Here is a 20,864-nt window from a genome sequence, read left to right as displayed (position 1 = left end):
TGAGCACTGGTACACATGAACATCATTTATATAGTAAATCATTTGTCTCCCAATTCTACATGCATCTAAAGCATTGTGGCTCATAAAATGTTTTATATATATAGCTACATCTGTCATATATTTATGTACCTCAGTCAATCTTAGTACCAAATAAAAAAAAAAAACAATAATTAAAAAAAATTCCAAAGATTGGTTCTATGACGTAAAATAATTTGAAGATTACACACTTACATGTAATAAACATAGTAAAGGGTTATGTGTATTTGGTGTGGTCTCCGGGGAGAGGGCTCCAAGAGCGACCCAAGAGTGCTAAAAATATTTAATGTAATTGTAAAATAACAAGTCAGCTAAAATGTCAACTGTATTTGAAATTATTTTGAAAACAGACTTTTTAATATTATCATAACATGATAATATTATGGTAAATGTACATCATTGTCTAAAAATCTATGTCAGGTAAAAAAGAAAATGCATAAACAAAGAAATACAAACAATACAATGACAAAAATAATTAGTGCAAAATATTAAATGTAAAAAAAAAAAAAAAAAAAAAAACATTAGGAAACAATAAAAAATACTGTGCTTAAGTCTGGGGCAGGGCCTTCGATGAGCTAAGACCTGCTGTATGTGTCGCCTTACACAGCTTAGTCTAGTCATCTGTCCTTTCTAATCCTCTAATCCTTAAAACTAACCACAAAATCAGTCTCAAATAAATGTACAAAAACCTCAGAAACAGAGTTATAAAAACTGTACGCATACCCCTGGAGGTTAGCTAGAGTGTGTCTCTAGGTCACGCACATGAACAAATGACACGATCAAAGAGCATTTGGTTTGACATGTTAGACCTAACACAGAATAATCTCCTCATCCTCCATGTGTTTCTTTGGATAATAATGCTGGTCAGGAGACTTGAGAGAGAAAAATGTCTCAGCGGACAGAAACAGATTGAGTACTTTGACCAGTTCTGTCCCATTCTGGAGACTGGCAGTGTCAAGCTAGTTTGAGGCATTCCCTTAATCTGACCTTTGTGTCATTGGTCATTGTAAATCCAAGCATCTCCTGAGTTGATTATGAATATATTGTGTGATTAATATCAGCAAAAAGCTAACTTACTTTGAACATAGACCTTACAGAAAAGGGGCTTTAACAGATTTGGTCAAAAGACTGCAGGACTCTCTGGACCTTTTTTGGAACAAGGGTTTTAACCAGGAATAATGTGATAAAAGTATGCAACATGATATTTGATTTGTTGCTCATTTTCCATAGCCCTGCCACTGCAAACACACTCTTAATAATGAGGTTCTTTATTGGCATTCATGGTTCCATTAAGAACCTTTTAAATCAGTGGAATCTTTCCACTGAACAAAAGATGATGCTGCATACATCATTTATCAGTATGGACAGACAAATGTGACCCTGGACCACAGAACCAATCATAACGGGTCATTTTTTTAAACCTGATATTTATTAATATATAAATATATATATATATATATATATATATATATATATATATATATATATATATATATATATATATATATATATATATATATATATATATATATATATATATATATACATATATATATATATATATATATATATATATATATATATATATATTTAAGCTGAACAAATAATCTTTCCATTGATGTCTGGTTTGTTCGGAGGACAATATTTGTCTGAGATACAACTATTTGAAAATCTGGAATCTGAGGGAGCAAAAAAAATCTAAATATTGAGAAAATCATCTTTAAAGTTGTTCAAATGAAGTTCTTAGCGATGCATATTACTAATCAAAAGATTTGATATATTTACAGTAGAAAATTTACAAAATATCTTGATGGAACACGTTCTTTACTTAATATCCTAATGACTTTTGACATAAAAGAAAAATTGATAATTGTGACTCATACAATGTATTGTTGCCTATTGCTACAAATACATTTGTGCTACTTATGACTGCTTTTGTGCTCCAGGGACACATGAGGACTTTTTTGTTGAAAATTTGTACACTGTTTCTGGTCATGACAGAGTGTAAGACAGAGACTATGATTGATTTGATTTCTCATGACCCACACTGAACATAAAGGACAATTTGGAATGAAAAGGAAACATTTGTCTGAAAAGCATAAACAAAGACATAATTGACTGAATGAATGAGGGAGTGTGTGGTGTGTCTGTGCAAAATGAAGTGGCCGGAGCAATAGCTCAGCTCTCCACAAAGGTCAGTCTAGGTCCCTATCAGCCATGGCAGCGTCGTCACTGCCACAGCATTCTCTTCCTCTCGTCTCTGTCCTCCGGGGATGGGCCTTCAGAGGGTGGCACTGGGGTGGAGCAGGACGAGGGCTGGAGCAGTGGTGTGGGCGCGGGCCCCGTCACCGTCAGGGTCAGACTCTCCATGGAGTCGGTGTTGAGGAGGCGCTGGTTCTCATGCTGGGGGCAGATCACGTATCGGTTGGGGTGGTGCACTTCTACGGTGGCCACTGAGCCCGTACCCTTCAGGGCCCCGAGAGCACACGGTACCCCCATTATTGGATCACGGCCCCCCACGGCCCCCAGCTCTCCAGAGGTCTCCTCCATGTTGACATAGAGTATCTCATCCGGGTCTTGGCTCGGAAGATCTTCCAGGACCTTCTCGAGTTCGCATCGCAAGATCTCGAAGCTCGGCCTGTCCTTTGGGCTCAACAGCCAGCAGGAAAACATCAGGGAATAGCTGTGAGAAAAGAGAGGTGCACAGACGGACTGAATGTTAAACATTGCTTGTCTCATGATTGTTTGTGATGTTTGAACACAAAAAAATATTTGAGAGCCAGTATGAGAGGACAATTTTCACAAAAAACAACTTTTATTTCACTCTTTTTCTCACACAATGCTCTGTTTTGACTGTAATACTGTAATACTGGAGCTCCTCAGGGCTCTGTTCTCTCCCCACTGCTCTTCTCCCTCTACACCAATGACTGAACATCTAAAGACCTCTCTGTCAAGCTCCTGAAGATTGCAGATGACACCACGCTCATCAGCCTCAACCAGGACAGAGACGAGTCTGCTTACAGACAAGAGGTTGAGCAGCTGGCTGTCTGGTGCAGTCTCAATCTGCGTTGGCGTGGATTTAATCGTATGCAAACTTTAAGATCAAATATGTGCATACACACACTTTATAGATGCAGCACCAGAAGCACACGCCAAATTTGCAAAACCATACATTAATTATCGGCCTTTGACTCAGTTTTCAATTTCATAAAACATTTTTTGCAAAGCACAACACACTAGTTTCTATGTAACACACACAAATCTAAGAGGAATTTGTTTTTTGTTTTTTTCAAAACATACAAACATAAACTAGGTTCCCTGAGATACGGGAACGAGTACTGCGTCTTGCTAAATGCTATTGGAAAAAGTGTTTTGTTTTTTTTTTTCTCCTGGACTGAACCCGTTTTCAATCACACAGTGAAACTACATGGCCATTGGTTCATGAAGTATGTTTTAAAAACGTACCAATGGCTTGGCAGAGGTGCTGAACAAACCTATGGCCGTGAAGAATGGGGAGTCATCTGCCTACATAAGCACCCACTTCACCCTTAGGTTACTATGACTGAAGCGACACCTGAGCCATGCTAGCAATGCAATACTTGCTCCCATATCTCAGGGAACCAAGCTTATGTTTGTAACTGAGTATGTTCCCTATCGATACTTCACTCATACTGCATCTTGCTAGACGCTATGGGAACATTACAATCACGCTATACCGTGGCAGAGAAACGACAATAACATTCCTTGTCTTAGGCACCTCAGGGCCAAGAGAACAAGAACAATAACAAATAACAATAAAGTAAGTTCTGTGATTGGTCTGGGCATATTACATGCAAAATGCACTCAGAGTTAACTGTGCGACAGTTAAGCAAAAAGAACCCTTGCCTGCAAGGCAGAGACATCAACGTTTTAGAACCAAGTAAAAGTTGATGGCGAGGCCCAGCTGGCCGCCGCCATATTTCTGCGATGGCCAAGCTACCAGACAACTCCCACGAAGAGGCAATGCCACTAGTTGAGTGGGCTTTTACTCCAACGGACCATTTTAGGCCCAAGGAAGAGAGGGCTAGCAGAATAGTGTTGCGTTCAGGGATAAGCCGAGATAGCGTACTGATCACAAAGCATAGCAGGTACGAAACTGAACTTTATTGAACACTCGCACAGTGTCAAAACCCCCTGCTTAGGGGCGTGGCTCACTCAATAGTAATCTCACTAATCAGATATCACAACATCTCCCCTTACCAAAACAATAAACTTTGTGAACCCCAAAGTGTTACTATTTGTAGAAAAATAAACATATTGTAAGCATTTTAATTAATTCTAAGCACGTCATGCTTCTCTAACGTAAAATATAATTATTGCTTTAGGAACATCTTTTATCATTTTTTTTCTTCACATTACTGTACAATATTGGTGTTTTTTGTTGTTGTTGTTTTTGCAGATCTTTCTGAACTTCCGCGATTTATTCAGCATTTGTACGTTAAATCATAATACACTTCTGTGGGCCTTTTTTGCCAATGCCTGCACCCCGGTTGCCTGGTGACCACGCCCCTCTTGCTGTCCTTCCTTTTTTCTTGTTGGAAACAGCATAAACTACGCTCTTACTTTAGCGTTTCTTTTGCCGCGGCATTTATGTTATTCAACAATTTATCGTTTGTTGGAGACTGTCCTAGCCGCTTCTTACACCATGTTGTGTTCAGGGATGAGCCGAGACAGCGTACTGATCACACAGCATAGCAGGTACGAAACTGAACTTTATTGAACACTCGCACAGTGTCAAGACCCCCTGCTTAGGGGTGTGGCTCACTCAGTAGTGATCTCATTAATCAGATATCACTACAAATAGCACCAATTATCCACTTAGAAAGTCTCTGCTTCATGACTGGGTGTCCTTAAGTGTGGCCACCAAAGCAAACAAAGAGTTTTCCAACTATTTAAACTTGGCAGAATGCTCAATGAACACTTTTTGGGCTTCGTGGCCATAGGTTGTGCAGCATCGCTGCTGAGCCATTGGTTCATTTTTAAAACATACTGCACGAACCAATGGCCATGCAGTTTCACTGCGTGATAAAAAAAAGAAAAAAAAGCATCAGTTTAGTAGATTTTTTTTTATTTTTCCCATAGCATCTAGTAAGGTGCAGTAAGAGTGAAGTATCAACAGGGAACCTTAAAACAAGCTTTTAAGGACACAAATAGTTGTACTGTAGATGTCAGGGTATTTCAAGTTGGAAAATTCAGTTGGATCATTTCTCACAAAAAAGGAAGGTAAGGAAAAGGAGAACTGACATACACCAATAATATTTAGTTTCTCAATATATCTCCTCTTCGAAGGATTATATCGGGTGGTGAAATAATCCTTTGACATGGTTAAAAATAATGAATGCTTCCTGTCACTGATTACGTTTCCCTCCAGTGGACATAGTTCTGAGAGTAACATGACACATTAAGCTCTACTTTTGTGTCCATGTGTTTTTTGTTTTTGTTTTTGTTTTTTAACTTGTTTGCTGTACACCTTGTCACACAGCAGCTTTTAGGCATTGTTGTTTTTTGTAATAGGCAAGGCAATTTTATTTGTATAGTGAAAGTGAAAATGGCGTGACATTCAGCCAAGTATGGTGACCCATACTCAGAATTCGTGCTCTGCACTTTAACCCATCCAAAGTGCACACACACAGAGCAGTAAACACACACACACTGTGAATATACACCCGGAGCAGTGGGCAGCCATTTATGCTGCAGCGCCCGGGGAGCAGTTGGGGGTTCGATGCCTTGCTCAAGGCACCTAAGTCATGGTATTACCGGCCCGGGATTTGAACCCACAGCCCTAGGGTTAGGAGTCAAACTCTCTAACCACCGCATCTGATCTCTTCTGGAAGCTGGTTCCATCTGCAGGTGGCATAATAGCTAAAAGCAGATTCCCTTTGTTTTGTGTGAACCCTTGGTTTTTCTAACTGACTTGATCCTAATGATCTGAGTGCTCTGTTAGGTTTAAATTCAGTGAGCATATCCGCAATGTTTTTAGGTCCTATGCCATTTAGTGATTTATAAAAGTACTTTAAAATAAATCCTAAATGTAACTGGAAGCCAGTATAAGGACCTGAGGACTGGTGTGATATGCTCAGATTTTCTGGTTCTAGTCAGAATCCTGGCAGCAGTGTTCTGGATGAGCTGCAGCTGTCTAATGGTCTTTTTGGGAAGGCCAGTGAGGAGCCCATTACAATAGTCCACCCTGCTGGTGATAAAGGTATGAACAAGTTTCTCCAATTCTTGACTGGAAACAAAACATCTAATTCTTGCAATGTTTTTTAAATGATAGTATGCTGATTTAGTTACTGCTTTGACATGACTACTGAAACTAAGGTCTGTCTCCAGAATCACACCAAGATTCCTGACTAGATTTTTAGTTGTTTGGCCCCTAGAGTCAGGGTATGCATTCACCTTGAACACTTCATCTTTGTTTCCAAATGCAATGACTTCAGTTTTTTCCTTGTTTAACTGAAGATAGTTCTGGCACATCCAACTATTAATTTCATCAATGCATTGGCAGAGGGAGTCAATGGGGCTGTAGTCATTTGGAGATAAGGCTAGGTAAATCTGGGTATCATCAGCATAGCTGTGATAGGCAATTTGGTTCTTTCTCATTATTTGACTTTGTGGAAGCATATACAGGCTAAACAAGAGCGGTGCAAGAATCGAGCCTTGTGGGACTCCGCATGTCATGGATGTCCACTTAGACTTATGCTCTCCTATACTCACATAATAGCCTCTCCCTTCTAAGTAATACCTGAACCATCTGAGTACCATCCCAGAAAGCCAGACCCAGTTTTCTAGTCTCTCTAGAAGTATATTATGATTGACAGTGTCAAACACATCACTAAGATCTTGTAGAACCAGGACCGATATTTTGCCAGAATTAGAATTAAAGTGAATATCATTTATTATCTTAATGAGTGCTGTCTCGGTCAGAAACCAGGTTGAAAATTGTCCAGGTATCATTTTGAGTTTAATTTAATTTAAGTTTTTTTTTTTTTTTTGAAAGGAAGTTTTGATATTGGTCTATAATTGCTCAATATGGTGTTATCAAACTTGCTATTTTTCAGAAGGGGCTTAACAACTGCAGTTTTCAGAGAGTTTGGAAAAGCCCTAGAAAGAACTGTGCTTCTTAACAGGTCAGCACTCTTTTGAAAAAAAAAAAAAAACAACGTTGACGATTTAAGGAGCTGTAATATTTATTCCAAAGTTTTTCTATCAGTTGGTTCAAAAACAGACATAGTTACTTATTTTTAAATTGCGGTCCAATCTATCTGACCTTTCTATAACATCAGGATGTGCAAATCACCTTCCTGATATTAATGATCTTCATAGAAAAGAAGGATGCAAAATCATTGCATTTGCTGTCTGAGAGCATTTCACTGGGAATCTGACTTGGGGGGAGTTTGTCAGTCTCTCAACAGTGGCAAAAAGAGTACGATTCTTGTTAATGTTACTGTTAATTAGGTTTGAGAAGAAAGTTTGCCTAGTTTCCAGAGATGTATAAAGTACTTGATCCTAGAACTGCATTGGTTCCTTCTGCATTCATAGCTCAGCAGTGCTACTTCCTTTAAAGCAATGCTTATGTCTTGGTTGAAAGTAGTGTTAACCAGAGGATAAATACATGTTAACCCAGGACTAAGCACAGTGTGAAAAGCCGAACAGGTTTTTGAAAGGCATACTTACATACTATCCAGGCAGTCTGGAGGCTGTTTCAGACGGTTGCCCTGCCTCAGATAATCATAGATTTCACTGTTTTCCACTCCAGGGTACGGTGTCTGACCTCGAGTGGCGATCTCCCACATTGTCACTCCAAATGACCACTGCAGGACAGACAGATACACCTTCATGAAAGTATGAATGCTGAGAAAGAGCAGTAGATGTAAATCAACAGTCAATATCATTTGAGAGGTGTAGCAAGTTATTACATTTATTTATCTTTGGAATAATTTATCATTCTCCATAAGACCAGGCATCATCGCCTTGATAAACTGAACTGAGCTGGATGATAGCATCACTGAATTCAATGATGAACTGCCTTTTTGTATTATTCACACACTATTTTCCTATTTAATGCTGTTCCGTTGCTTTGACACAATCTGTATAGTTAAAAGCGCTATATAAATAAAGGTGACTTGACTTGCTCTAGTGTGAACAAGGATCAGAAACACTTCCACTGCTATGCTTGTTCAAGCTCTGGAAGGCTCTGAATCGGTTCTTTGTTGTGTTTATCAAATCCCGGACGTCTTACCACGTCACTCTTAGTGGTGTAGACTCTGTCCGCCAGACTCTCGATGGCGATCCACTTGACAGGCATCTTAGAGATGCGTCCTTGTCTGTAGTAGTCTCCATTATAGATCTTCTTAGACAAGCCAAAGTCCGCCACACACACATTCATGTTCTCATTTAACCTGGTTAGCAAATACAACACTTGAATCAGTATATTAGATGTCGATTTCTGTAGTAAGTAGCAGTGTGTGAAGCATATGAGCAGTGTTTGTTTCCCACCAGCACTCACATGCAGTTTCGAGCGGCCAGGTCTCTGTGGATGAAGTTTTTTCCACTCAGGTACTCCATTCCTCTAGCGATATCTGTCATGAACTTCACCAGCATCTGAGAGGGCAGATACTACACAAAACAGACAGAGAGATTCTATTTCTATAATTAATATGGTCATCAAACAGCTGTACAAAGTGAATGGGTATTTCATTGTGATGTAATATTTGTCAGAGGATGTTTTTTTTTCTTGCTTTGACAGGTAGGTGGTGCCAGAGACTTTCCCACATGCATGCACTGACAATAACATAAATCATAGACCAGTGGGCTTTAAAAACACTTCTGCAGTTCAACACGTTCCTGAGAGAATGCACTGTGTTTATTGAGAATGTGCATGATGTCTGTGATTTAGAGGAACTTCAGTTTTGATTACAAAGGAGTTTCACATCTCTGAAAATGAGGATGTGCATCTAACCACAAAACAAACCGGTCATCAATTAGATCTTGACAGAATCATTCACTTGCTTTGCTTTCCTTCACAGTGCTCACATTAATCAGGGCTGGAGTAATGTTTGTAACGCTGGGGCCAGAGAGGACAATCTGTGTCTGTGTGAGCCATTCTTTCACATCTGTGCATAAAACCCCAAATATATAACCTTTTCCCCATTTATTTTCCCTGTTATTATAGATTTTTGTTTTGAGACAAATTTGTTATTATTCAAAGGAATTGTTCATCCAAAATCTAAATTTACTAACATTCATGTGGTTCCAACATATTAATTTAGTTAGTTGGTTAGTATGAATATGTTTATATTGCTTTCATTTTATGAAAAAGAGCAGCATGACCATGAACTTTTCTGAAAGAAAGTCCAAGGGTTTGTAACAACATGAGCAAATGATCACAGACCTTTCATTTCTGGGTGAACTATGTTTTATAAGGAAACTGACACTCTTTTAGTGTTAATCAGTGCCGAATCACTTTTCTGATCTATGTCTTAATGGGACTTGCGATATCTGCTGTTTATTATTCTAGCGCTCCAGATCCGTCTCTCTCTCGTGTCCAGTGTTTTCCTCACCACAGGTGTGTCTCCGAGTCTGGAGTACAGCAGGTAGCTGTGGAGGTCACCGTGCTTCATGTAGGGAAGAATGACCACAGGAGACGGATAGCCTTCACTCTCCACCGTCTGCAGACACACACCTGTCACACAACACACAGCACATCACTCTCATCCTGCCTGAACACACCACAACCAGACTGACGCCTGTCTACAGAAGGATTCACTAGTGTACAGTTAATAAATAATACAATTAAAACTGTACAGTGATCACTTTCCAGATCTCCGTAATGACAGGGGAAAATAATATCAACCATTCAGTGTCAGTAGTGCAAGTCTAATTACTCAATCAAGTATTTCTTACTGAATATTCTGTTTTACTCTGAAAATATAATCATGCTGAAGGTTTTTTATTTATTCTGAGCTCATTCAAGTCTGCCGCATCTTTCGTGTCTTTATTTCTTTAATTAAAACGAGGTAGAATATGAAGTAGCTTATTAATTCTATATGTATTTATATTCTGTCTTCATGTGTTTTCAGAGCAACTAGGCTGAACTAATTGGACCTATAATGCTGAAGATAGTTGATTGCCAATAGGACCATGTGACCAGGCTCTGTTACTGTATTTGACACGACGGAGAAGTGCATGTTACTGTAAGTAAAACTTTCTTGCTTACCGAGGAGCCGCATGACGTTCTGATGATCGAACTCCTTCATGCACGCCGCCTCTCTCAGGAAATCTTCCATTTCAGTGCGAGTGCAGATAGCAACTGAGCAATACACAGCAGGAGCACGAGGTTATTCTGATGAACATGATCACAGCTGTTTTCTGAGATGCTGCAGTCGCTCGACTCACTTTTCATGGTCTTCACTGCCACTTTGAGCACAGAGTCCTCCTGAGAGAGTGAACCCTCCATGACCGAGCCGAACTCACCTGCACACACACACACACACACACACACACGTTACACTCAGATCGTCAGTCCAGACAGTACAGCACACTGATCCCTGCGGCTCACCTTCCCCGAGTGTTTTTCCCAGCGTTAGCCTGTGTCTGTCCACCATCACGTCCTGTAGCTTTTGCTTGAGCTCATCGCTGATCCCCAGAGAGTTCACTGAGAAAACAGAGAAGATTTCAGAGCCTCTTTGGGTGTTTTCAACAACATGTGAAAAAACAATCTATTCTATAGAGAGATGATTTGGGCATTGATATAATGCTGTTTCCTCTCTGTACTGTAATACGATCATCAAGTGACACAATCAGCCAAAGTCAGTGACGTCTGCTGAATACACAATGATTTCTGTTTACACTCGCTTTATTTCATTTACAAGAACCTGCTTATCATGTCAAGTACACGAAATCTAAACAGTCAGTTTATTTCTATTCAGATTACAAAATCAGAGGCACTTTGAAAATAATGAAAATCTAATTTCTTTTATGAGAATAAATTTCACTCACAGAGAATTTCCATGTGAAAAAAGGCTTAATAATATTCTAATAATAATAACAAACAACGTAATAATGAGACAATATTCTGGTGGTCTGGATTCATCAAAACTTGATAACCCTAACTTGACATATGTGTGCATATAATTAACCCTATTAACAATCAAATGAGCCAAAGGCAGAATAGGAAGTGCCCTTGAGTTTTCCTAATTCAAGACCCAGTTTCATTCTAAAATACAATTCAGAAGTAGCACATTTGTTCATGAGTGTAGTTAATCTAACATTCATATAATCTCAAGTGTGATGAAAGTGAACCAATTTGGCCTAGATTCCAAAATAGTGAGCTCAGTAAACTGTATTTCAGAGCTATGACTGAAGAACTGTGACGACACTGACACAAGCTGCTCTTCATATTTGACGAGATTAGATGAACTAGCTTTTCCCAATCGCCTCTATCTGAAGAATGCCACTGATTCTCCTGAAGCATGATTTTAAAATTGTTGCAAGATTGTTTTGCACTTTAAACTGAACCCAGATGGGAATCGAGAAAGTTGGGATAGATAGAGACTGAAAAAACTGAAAAATGGATTGTAATGGAGCTTGTCCAGATGACATAAAGCCTCCACCCTTTACTACTGCTCAAAACCAAGCTTACGCTATCATGACTGTCATGTCACAACAGACAATGTCAGCTTCACTGGAATGTTCTGGATCAGAAACCGAATGCGATGCAGACCTTGAGATGGTGCAGAGGTTCAGCTTTGATTCAGTGATTCAGCTCATGAGTGTTACAGTCAAGATTTGCATCCACTGGAGTCCAGCATTAAACACAACTGCTTTCCTCTGAACTCATTCTCAGCTCACGGGGAGATCATGTATCAAAGATTGGGAAAAACTAATCAAATGCACTTGGATGGATGTCTATTCCTGATGTTAAAGGAATATTCCAGGTTCAGAGCATGTTCAGCTCAACGTTCATTATGACAACAATTTATTTTTAATTGTCCCTCCCATAAAACTGAGGTTATATTGATGGACTTCCAATGGATGTAAATGAGAAAAACAAAACAAACAAAAAACAAAATTGCATTAAAACACACACAGTTTTTGTTAATATGACTTTAGTGTGTGATTTTCTTTCTGTAAGGCATTGCTGTCTTCTTCTGCTTTACAGCTGATGGATTGACCTCACACTGTCATTGATCTGAACTGACTTGAGCTGAATAATCTTCAGAGCAGAATCTGAACAGAATCCCCACAGTTGTGTTTCCATACTTGATTCCTTTACTTTGCTGTTTATCACTGTGTGTTATAGAAATAAATGTGATGACTTGAAAAGTTTTGGAGTTTGTTGAGCAATAGTAATGCTGATGCTAAAGCAATAGCACAGTGTATAAGAATCTGGACAATATTATAATACATGCTGTTTGCAACCAGTAATAACAGCATATTACCAAAGTGTTGTGTAATGAGTGTGTGTGGCATGTACAGTATGTGCATCTGTTTGCTGAGGTTTATTACTTCCAGCTGTGACTTTATGATGATTTCTACAAGAATGTACACCTGCAGGAATCACAGGATGTGTGCGTGTGTGTGTGTGTGTGTGTGTGTGCGTGTGTGCGCGCGTGTCCCATGAGGAAACAAGCTTATGAATCATATAGAATGAAGTGTTTTGAGAATGTATAAATGCCTGTTGTTTTGTGTGAGAGTTATGTTTAGGTATAGGGTTTTGGTAATAAAAGATAAAGTTAGTACAGTAGAAATCCAGCCATAAAATATGACTATGTGAATGTGTTATCTGTTGGTCTCTGTTTCTCTGTATGATTTTCCCTCTCTCTATCCAGTTTTGTTGCGTGTTGAGGCACATCGGTGACAAATCCACCAGACTTGAGGTGAAATGTGATAGCAGGTTATGAGTGCACGCTCATTTCCATCACAGCTCTGTCAAACAGTGAAAACATCTCACATGCATGCAGTCTGGCTCATCTTCTGTCATGAAATACACTCTTGAGAGCATTAAATATATATAACTCCCATCACGATCGTGATCACAGTTATGTGCATACAGCAGTATTTGTAAGACAGGTAAAAAAGTTGAGGTTTTAGTCTTCAGTCTGTGCAAGTGAATCGCTGCTGTCATGACAGTCATGAAGCTAGATGTGAGAATCAATACAACACAAGTTTATTTGCATTGAAAGCACAATATGTGGATCTAAAATACCAATCTGCAGTGTGAGACTCTCCTGTGGTTCAGACAGAACAGCAGTGCCATTGACAAATGCTAAAACTAGTATGCTAATCTTAACATGACACCATTGCTGATGGTTGAATTTTGATTTGAGCAATCAAACAATAACATGAAAGTAAAGTTTTCAAACTTTGAATTAATAATATTAATTATTCCTATGGTATTCCCTCAGATGAGTTCTCGAGCAGGAGTTCCTGATCTGGTTACAGATACATGTGTGACCATCTAAAGACTCGAATGTTCACATGTTACTCACGTGTGGCTTCTGCCGTGCGTCGGCTGTATGTTCGACGAGCTCGGTATCGCACCACGAGTTCACCGCTCTCCATCATGGGCTCAAACGCCTCACTTTACAACAACACACACAAAACAAACTCTTTGAGCCCACATATTCTTCACATGGAACAGTGCTTTTTAGTGTTTGATCATTTCTTTATTCAGTTATGTTTTTGGTGGGTCATTACACCCACCCAAAGCGCGTCTCCTTCCTCCTCAGCCGGGTCACGTACACGGCCAGCAGCACCGCTAGCGCTACAGTAGCAGTGATGGCCATGACCACGTACCACCAGTGCCAGGAGAACGCCGGAGGACTCTCCATACCTTCACACAGACGTAGAGACAGAAAGGTCAAGATTGTCAGTCTGAACAAGATTATAAAAAAGAAAGGGAAAACATGCAAGCACTGAAGTGTGTAGCTCTTTAGGATTTCAAAGCTCTTGAATCTAATGCATGTCCTGCCTGTGTTTTTGCTTTATAGTCTTTTAGTTTGTAGTTCTTGCCCTTGTGTTTCCAGTTCTCATTGTCAGGTCTTGCCCTTCCCATGTTTCCATTACTTTCGTTATTATCCCTCATTTCTGAGTCCATTTCAAGAGTTAGGACACAACACTCTGCTGCATTACATACATGTTAGACAGATTCTGAGGCAGAACTGCACTCTAGTCAATCCCAGAATGCAATGCAATGAGCTCAGAGAATAATAATGTGTAAGAGGGTCACACCGGATGCATCTAGCAGACCACAAAGAGCATGCTAAAAGTTTGTCTTTCTGTGGTTGAGCAGCTTGAATAAAGTTTATGCTACATATAGAGGATATGCATTATATTCATCTGTCTGGTTAGTCCCCCACAGCTAAGTCGAGAACCTCAGGTTTTTCTCCCTCGTCACCTAAACATTTTATGGAGTTTCACCAGGATAGACTTGGGTTTGATGAATGATAGCATCCCGCTGCACTACGCTGATTCCCACCAGAACAATATCTTATATATTTGATCATGGTCATCTGTTCAGAGACTAGAGACTGAATGTGTTTTGTTCAGCTGGTCATTGGTTGAATTAGCTCATTAAAATGACCTCAGTGCAAGACAGTCCACATTTATAGCAGGGTGTGTTTCTTCTAGAGAACGTCCTAAAATCTTTCCACATGCCTCCCACTCAACAAAACTCCTGCAACTCATTTCCTTCCATTTCTTTCTGTTCCTTTCGTGACCTCATTTCTCTTTTTCTTCCTCTTTCTGAGACAGCAACAGCAGACAGAAAAATAAAAAACAACACTTAAAGAAGGACTCTAAATAAGGGAACTAAAAGGAAAAGTTCACTTCTGTATCTTCTGTGGGTCCTATTTTTGTGGGATGAAATGTCTGAGATGAGTTACATTTTGTGTCTTCCTGACATCTTAATTAAAACATAGAGATTTATGTGAGGGTTAGGTTTAGGGTAAGCATCACGGTAGAACAAATATAATTAGATCAATATAAAAGCAATAGGAAGAGGTGTACAAACACGTGTGTGTGTGTGTGTGTGTGTGTGTCACTCACCTCTGGATTGCCCCGTTTCTGCAAAACATTGCAAGAAAAAAAGAGCGTTATCATTCAGTGGAACTGTTTGACCTGTGAGAATTTAGATGTGGTGACTGTCTGCCTGCTTTCACACCTGCAGGAACGAGCGTGATGGTTTGGAGGGGTGTCCAGGGCCCCTGTCCCGCTCCGGTGTATGCACACACTCTGAAGGAAACGTTCGACAGGGGGACTGAGAGATTGACAAACAGCTCTGTGTCCAAACCTGTGTCCACCACAACCTGCTGCATGGGATACACGCAAAACAATCCATCATAAAGCAATCCGGTCAACATCAGACACTACTGATACAGAGAAAATAAATGATAAAACAATATACACTTGGTAATTCTGCAGAGATTAAGGAATGGAAATGCAAAAACAAAGGCAGATATTGCTGCCAGTGTGTGTGTGTGTGTGCGCTCTTGTTTTTGTGTCATATCAGGACACAACTCTGTATAATGACATGGGTATGACACAGGTATTACAAGGAGAGGGAAACTTATGAGGACATAACCCATGTCCCCATTTTTCAAAACACTTATAAATCATACAGAATGAGTTTTTCTGAGGTAGTAAAAATGCACAAAGTTTCCTGTGAGGGTTAGGGTTTACATTTACATTTACATTTAATCATTTAGCAGACGCTTTTATCCAAAGCGACTTACAAATGAAAATAATAGAAGCAGTCAGGTCAACAAGAGAACAACAACAGTATACAAGTGTCATGGCAAGTCTCAGTTAGTCTAGTACAGAACCCATAGCCAGGTTTTTTTTTTTGTTTTGTTTTTTATAAATGAAAAGACAAGAAAAGGAAAAGTCCTAGTGTTAGTTGGATAAGTGCAGGCGAAAAAGATGAGTCTTTAGATGTTTCTTGAAGATGAGTAAAGAATCAGCTGTACGAATTGAGATTGGGAGGTCATTCCACCAGCTGGGCACAGTCCAGGAAAAGGTTCGTGAGAGTGATTTTGAACTTCTTTGGGATGGCACCACAAGGCGTTGTTCACTTGCAGAGCGCAAACTTCTGGAGGACACATACGATTTAACCAGTGAGTTTAGGTAAGTTGGTGCCGTGCCAGTGGTCGTCTTGTAGGCAACAGTACCTTGAATTTGATGCGAGTGAGGAGAGGAGTAACATGAGCTTTTTTTGGCTCATTGAAGACAACCCTAGCTGCTGCATTCTGGATCATTTGCAGAGGCTTGACAGTACATGCAGGAAGGCCCGCCAGGAGAGCATTACAATAGTCCAGTCTGGAGAGAACAAGAGCTTGGACAAGAAGTTGTGTGGCTTGCTCTGACAGGAAGGGTCTAATATTCCTAATGTTGTATAAGGCAAACCTGCAGGACCGGGTCGTTGTAGCAATGTGGTCTGTGAAGCTTAACTGATGATCCATCACAACTCCTAGGTTTCTGGCTGTCCTCGAAGGAATAATGGTTGATGAACCCAGCTGTATAGAGAAGTTGTGATGAAGCAATGGGTTAGCTGGGATCACCAGGAGTTCAGTCTTTGTAAGGTTAAGCTGAAGGTGATGGTCATTCATCCAGCTAGAAATGTAACTCAGACAGGCTGAAATGCGAGCAGCTACCGTTGGGTCATCTGACTGGAATGAGAAGTAGAGTTGGGTGTCATCAACGTAGCAGTGATAAGAAAAGCCATGCTTCTGAATGACAGATCCTAAAGATGTCATGTAGATGGAGAAGAGAAGTGGTCCAAGTACTGAGCCTTGAGGAACCCCAGTAGCAAGGTGGTGTGACTTAGAAACATCACCCCTCCAAGACACACTGAAGGATCTGTCAGAGAGGTAGGACTTAACCCACAGGAGAGCAGTTCCAGAGATGGCCATCTTTCTGAGGGTGGACAGGAGAATCTGGTGATTAACAGTGTCAGAAGCAGCAGACAGGTCCAGTAAGATGAGTACCGAGGATTTTGAAGCTGCTCTTGCTAGTCGCAGGGCTTCAATAACCGAGAGCAGAGCAGTCTCAGTTGAGTGGCCACTTTTGAAGCCAGATTGGTTGCTGTCCAGGAGGTTGTTCTGTACAAGGAACATAGAAAGCTGGTTGAACACAGCTCGCTCAAGTTTCTTTGCAATGAATGGAAGAAGGGATACCGGTCTGTAGCTTTCAAGAACCGCTGGATTTAGAGATGGTTTCTTGAGCAGTGGGTTTACCCGAGCCTGCTTGAATGCTGAGGGAAATGTTCCAGAGTGAAGAGAGGAGTTGATAATGTGAGTAAGTGAAGGTATGACTGAAGAAGAGATCGCTTGAAAGAGGTGAGTGGGGATAGGATCAAGTGGACAAGTAGTAGGATGAAGTTTGGAGATGTCCATCTCTGAGAGTGGAGAGGAGGAGGATAAAGAGTGTGCATCGGTCATTGTGAAGTTGTCCTCAGTCTGCAGTGTGGAGAATTGGTCACTGATGGATCTTGTCTTATTTGTGAAGAAAACTGCAAAGTCGTCCGCTGGAAGAGTCGATGGAGGAGGTGGAGGCGGTGGATTAAGAAGAGAAGAGAAAGTCTTGAAGAGTGTCCGAGCATCACAACAGCTGTTAATTTTGTTGTGGTAGTAGGATGTTTTAGCCGTGAAGACATTTGCAGAGAAGGAAGAGAGGAGAGACTGATACACACTGAGGTCAGTAGAGTTTCTTGATTTCTGCCATTTCCTGTGTTTGTGTGTGTGTGAGAGAGAGAGAGTCAGTGTGTGTGTGTGTGTGTGTGTGTGTGTGTGTGTGCGTGTGAGAGAGAGAGAGAGAGAGTGTGTGTGTCTGTGTGTAAGTGGGGTCACCTGTCCCAGGTTAGGTGCGCTGTACTCCATCCTGTATCCCTGCAGATGTCCGTTCATCTTTCCAGGAGGTTCTGTCCATCTCAGAATCACTTCTGTTCCATTCACCACAGCTGTCACATTGTCGGGGGCTGAATCGGGAACTAAAACACACATAAAATGCCACAAATTAACATTCTCCTTCAAACTGTGAAATAACTCAGACTCACTGGAAATATGTAACTTAATTTTGCAACAAAAAAAAAATTAGCTATATATACATTTCACTGCAGTGATAATATATATATATATATATATATATATATATATATATATATATATATATATATATATATATATATATATATATATATATATATCCAGTATATATACAAAAATACATATATAAAATATTTAATACAATATATACATATATTTTAGTATATTTCTTTTTTTAATTAGGTTAGTAAACTAACTTTTTAGCTCACTCGGTACAGAACTGCACATGTGATGTGAAATGACCAATGTAATAAAACGCCTCATTTACCTGTTTCTGAGAAAACTGAACACACTGTTTAGGGACACTTTAAAACTGCTGTGAAACATTCTGCAAGCAACTACGATGTAAAGTAATTGTTGACATGTCATCTTAAATATGAAAAACACAAAGAGCTGCCTATTTTAAACAGATAATGTGAAAACCTTATTTCCTCAATTTACCCACAAATTGAATGCTGGAAATGAAATGAAGTGGAAATGACTTTTTCTTAAAGGAAACCACATTAAGAACAGACACAAAGATGTTTTGACAGTCTTCAGAGTCCATGAGAAGTGTAATATCACGTGTGTAAGAGTATCCCAAAATTGAGAAGAGAGTGTGCAGATTGTGTCTTTACTGAAGAGACAGAGCTTAAGCTACGACAAAATACACACTTACTAATAAATGTCCAGTGTATAATATTACAGACAACTCTAGTGTTTTCTTCTTTAAAGAAAAACAACAGTGTTAAATATCATTTACTTGCGATGTGGTTTATGAGACAGCAATGTGAAACAGCTGTGACAATCTGAAGCATTGCATAATGCCTGCCGTTGCACTGCTTCTCTGTTTTTATTGTTCATATAATGAGCAGAGAAAAGGTTATGTGTGTTTGGCGTGAGAGCCATGTGTTCCTCCTCGTTCTGGAGAAGGAACGAGTCGGTCCTGAAACACTAGAGATAATGAAGATAGGGCTGCTTGATCATTGATCTCTATTGAGCTGGTTGGATAGATGGTGTAATTACTGATGATGTTACTTATCTGTGTGTGCTCCTCCCAAAATGTGTTAATAAAACATCACCTAGTGTTCTCTGCAGAGTAGCGAGACCGTACCACAGTCTGAACATACTTGTGTTTCTGACATATTTTACCAAAGTGCATCTAAGAGTCTCTTTTACTTTCTCTCTGTTTCTTTGTTTTTGTCTGGGTGTGTGAGTGTGTGTGTGTCTGTGTGTATGTGTGTGTGGGTGTGTGAATGTGTGTAGGTGTGTGAGTGTGTATGTGTGTGTGTGTGCGAGTATGTATGTGTGTGTGTAGGGGTGTGTGAGTGTGTGTGTGTGTAGGGGTGTGTGAGTGTGTGTGTGTGTAGGGGTGTGAGTGTGTGTGTGTGTGTAGGGGTGTGCGTGTGTGTGTATGTGTGTGTGGGTGTGTGAATGTGTGTAGGTGTGTGAGTGTGTATGTGTGTGTGTGTGCGAGTATGTATGTGTGTGTGTAGGGGTGTGTGAGTGTGTGTGTGTGTAGGGGTGTGTGAGTGTGTGTGTGTGTAGGGGTGTGAGTGTGTGTGTGTGTGTAGGGGTGTGCGTGTGTGTGTATGTGTGTGTGGGTGTGTGAATGTGTGTAGGTGTGTGAGTGTGTATGTGTGTGTGTGTGCGAGTATGTATGTGTGTGTGTAGGGGTGTGTGAGTGTGTGTGTGTGTAGGGGTGTGTGAGTGTGTGTGTGTGTAGGGGTGTGAGTGTGTGTGTGTGTGTAGGGGTGTGCGTGTGTGTGTATGTGTGTGTGGGTGTGTGAATGTGTGTAGGTGTGTGAGTGTGTATGTGTGTGTGTGTGCGAGTATGTATGTGTGTGTGTAGGGGTGTGTGAGTGTGTGTGTGTGTAGGGGTGTGTGAGTGTGTGTGTGTGTAGGGGTGTGAGTGTGTGTGTGTGTGTAGGGGTGTGTGTGTGTGTGTATGTGTGTGTGGGTGTGTGAATGTGTGTAGGTGTGTGAGTGTGTATGTGTGTGTGTGTGCGAGTATGTATGTGTGTGTGTAGGGGTGTGTGAGTGTGTGTAGGGGTGTGAGTGTGTGTCTGTGTGTGTGTGTGTAGGTGTGTCTGTGTGTGTGTGTGTGTAGGTGTGTTTACTAACTTCCCAGGACAGAATGCTCTTCAGCGTCAGATTCAAACAGTTTCTCAGTGTATTTTCTCTATTCCAGCTATGAGAGCGCACTCTTTGTTACTCCATATTTGCAGCCTCCTCCTCACCCCTGCGCTGGAGACGCTGAGGAACATGGCGCGGCGCTCCGATGATGTTATCAGGAAGAGTTTATGTCTGATTGTTTCCACATGTGTTTCTGGCTCATGGCTGTGAAAATAGAATTTTGTCAAAAGTCTCTGCTTCCTCTCCCTCCTCTATGCCCTAACCCTCTCTCAATAACTTTTCCTCAGTGGAAATCTTCTCCTACACTTCCAGTCCGATCCGATCATGTGCACAGTACATGAGCACAGCGCTAGAAACCAGGAAAAATAACTTCAAAACTGTATGTTAGTGAATCAGGAAGGAGCTTGTCAAAAATATGTAGAGGATTCAGAATTTATTCGGTGTAAATCATCTTATGTGTCTAATGAGGGAAACATACAAAATTTGCAGTGATGGTGATCTAGGAGAGGTTAAAAAACCCCTGCGATGTTAAATGTCCATAATCATTAGTGTAATGTGAATTAGTATAATGTG

At 40.3% G+C, this 20,864-nt stretch overlaps 1 protein-coding gene across 2 annotated transcripts in view; it reads right to left on the bottom strand.

The window, feature by feature from the left end:
- Positions 1-1,612: 1,612 nt before the first annotated feature.
- The window catches only part of LOC127972819 (tyrosine-protein kinase receptor UFO), a 47,483-nt gene continuing 28,231 nt past the window's right edge, over positions 1,613-20,864 (bottom strand). Inside the window, exons 8-20 of one of the 2 annotated variants that reach the window (XM_052576637.1) lie at positions 17,922-18,061; positions 15,239-15,386; positions 15,124-15,141; positions 13,780-13,909; positions 13,566-13,657; positions 10,634-10,729; positions 10,471-10,548; positions 10,292-10,384; positions 9,636-9,757; positions 8,582-8,691; positions 8,315-8,474; positions 7,750-7,886; positions 1,613-2,719 (exon numbers count right to left, since the gene is read on the bottom strand). In XM_052576637.1, coding sequence (XP_052432597.1) covers positions 2,266-2,719; positions 7,750-7,886; positions 8,315-8,474; positions 8,582-8,691; positions 9,636-9,757; positions 10,292-10,384; positions 10,471-10,548; positions 10,634-10,729; positions 13,566-13,657; positions 13,780-13,909; positions 15,124-15,141; positions 15,239-15,386; positions 17,922-18,061 — 1,778 coding nt within the window. In that variant the 3' untranslated portion in view covers positions 1,613-2,265. The remainder of the gene's footprint in view (positions 2,720-7,749; positions 7,887-8,314; positions 8,475-8,581; positions 8,692-9,635; positions 9,758-10,291; positions 10,385-10,470; positions 10,549-10,633; positions 10,730-13,565; positions 13,658-13,779; positions 13,910-15,123; positions 15,142-15,238; positions 15,387-17,921; positions 18,062-20,864) is intronic. The other variant, XM_052576638.1, reaches the window with a different exon arrangement.

The sequence above is a fragment of the Carassius gibelio genome, chromosome B15, assembly GCF_023724105.1.
Source record: "Carassius gibelio isolate Cgi1373 ecotype wild population from Czech Republic chromosome B15, carGib1.2-hapl.c, whole genome shotgun sequence".
NCBI lineage: Eukaryota > Metazoa > Chordata > Actinopteri > Cypriniformes > Cyprinidae > Carassius > Carassius gibelio.
This window is presented reverse-complemented; position numbering and strand designations above follow the sequence as displayed.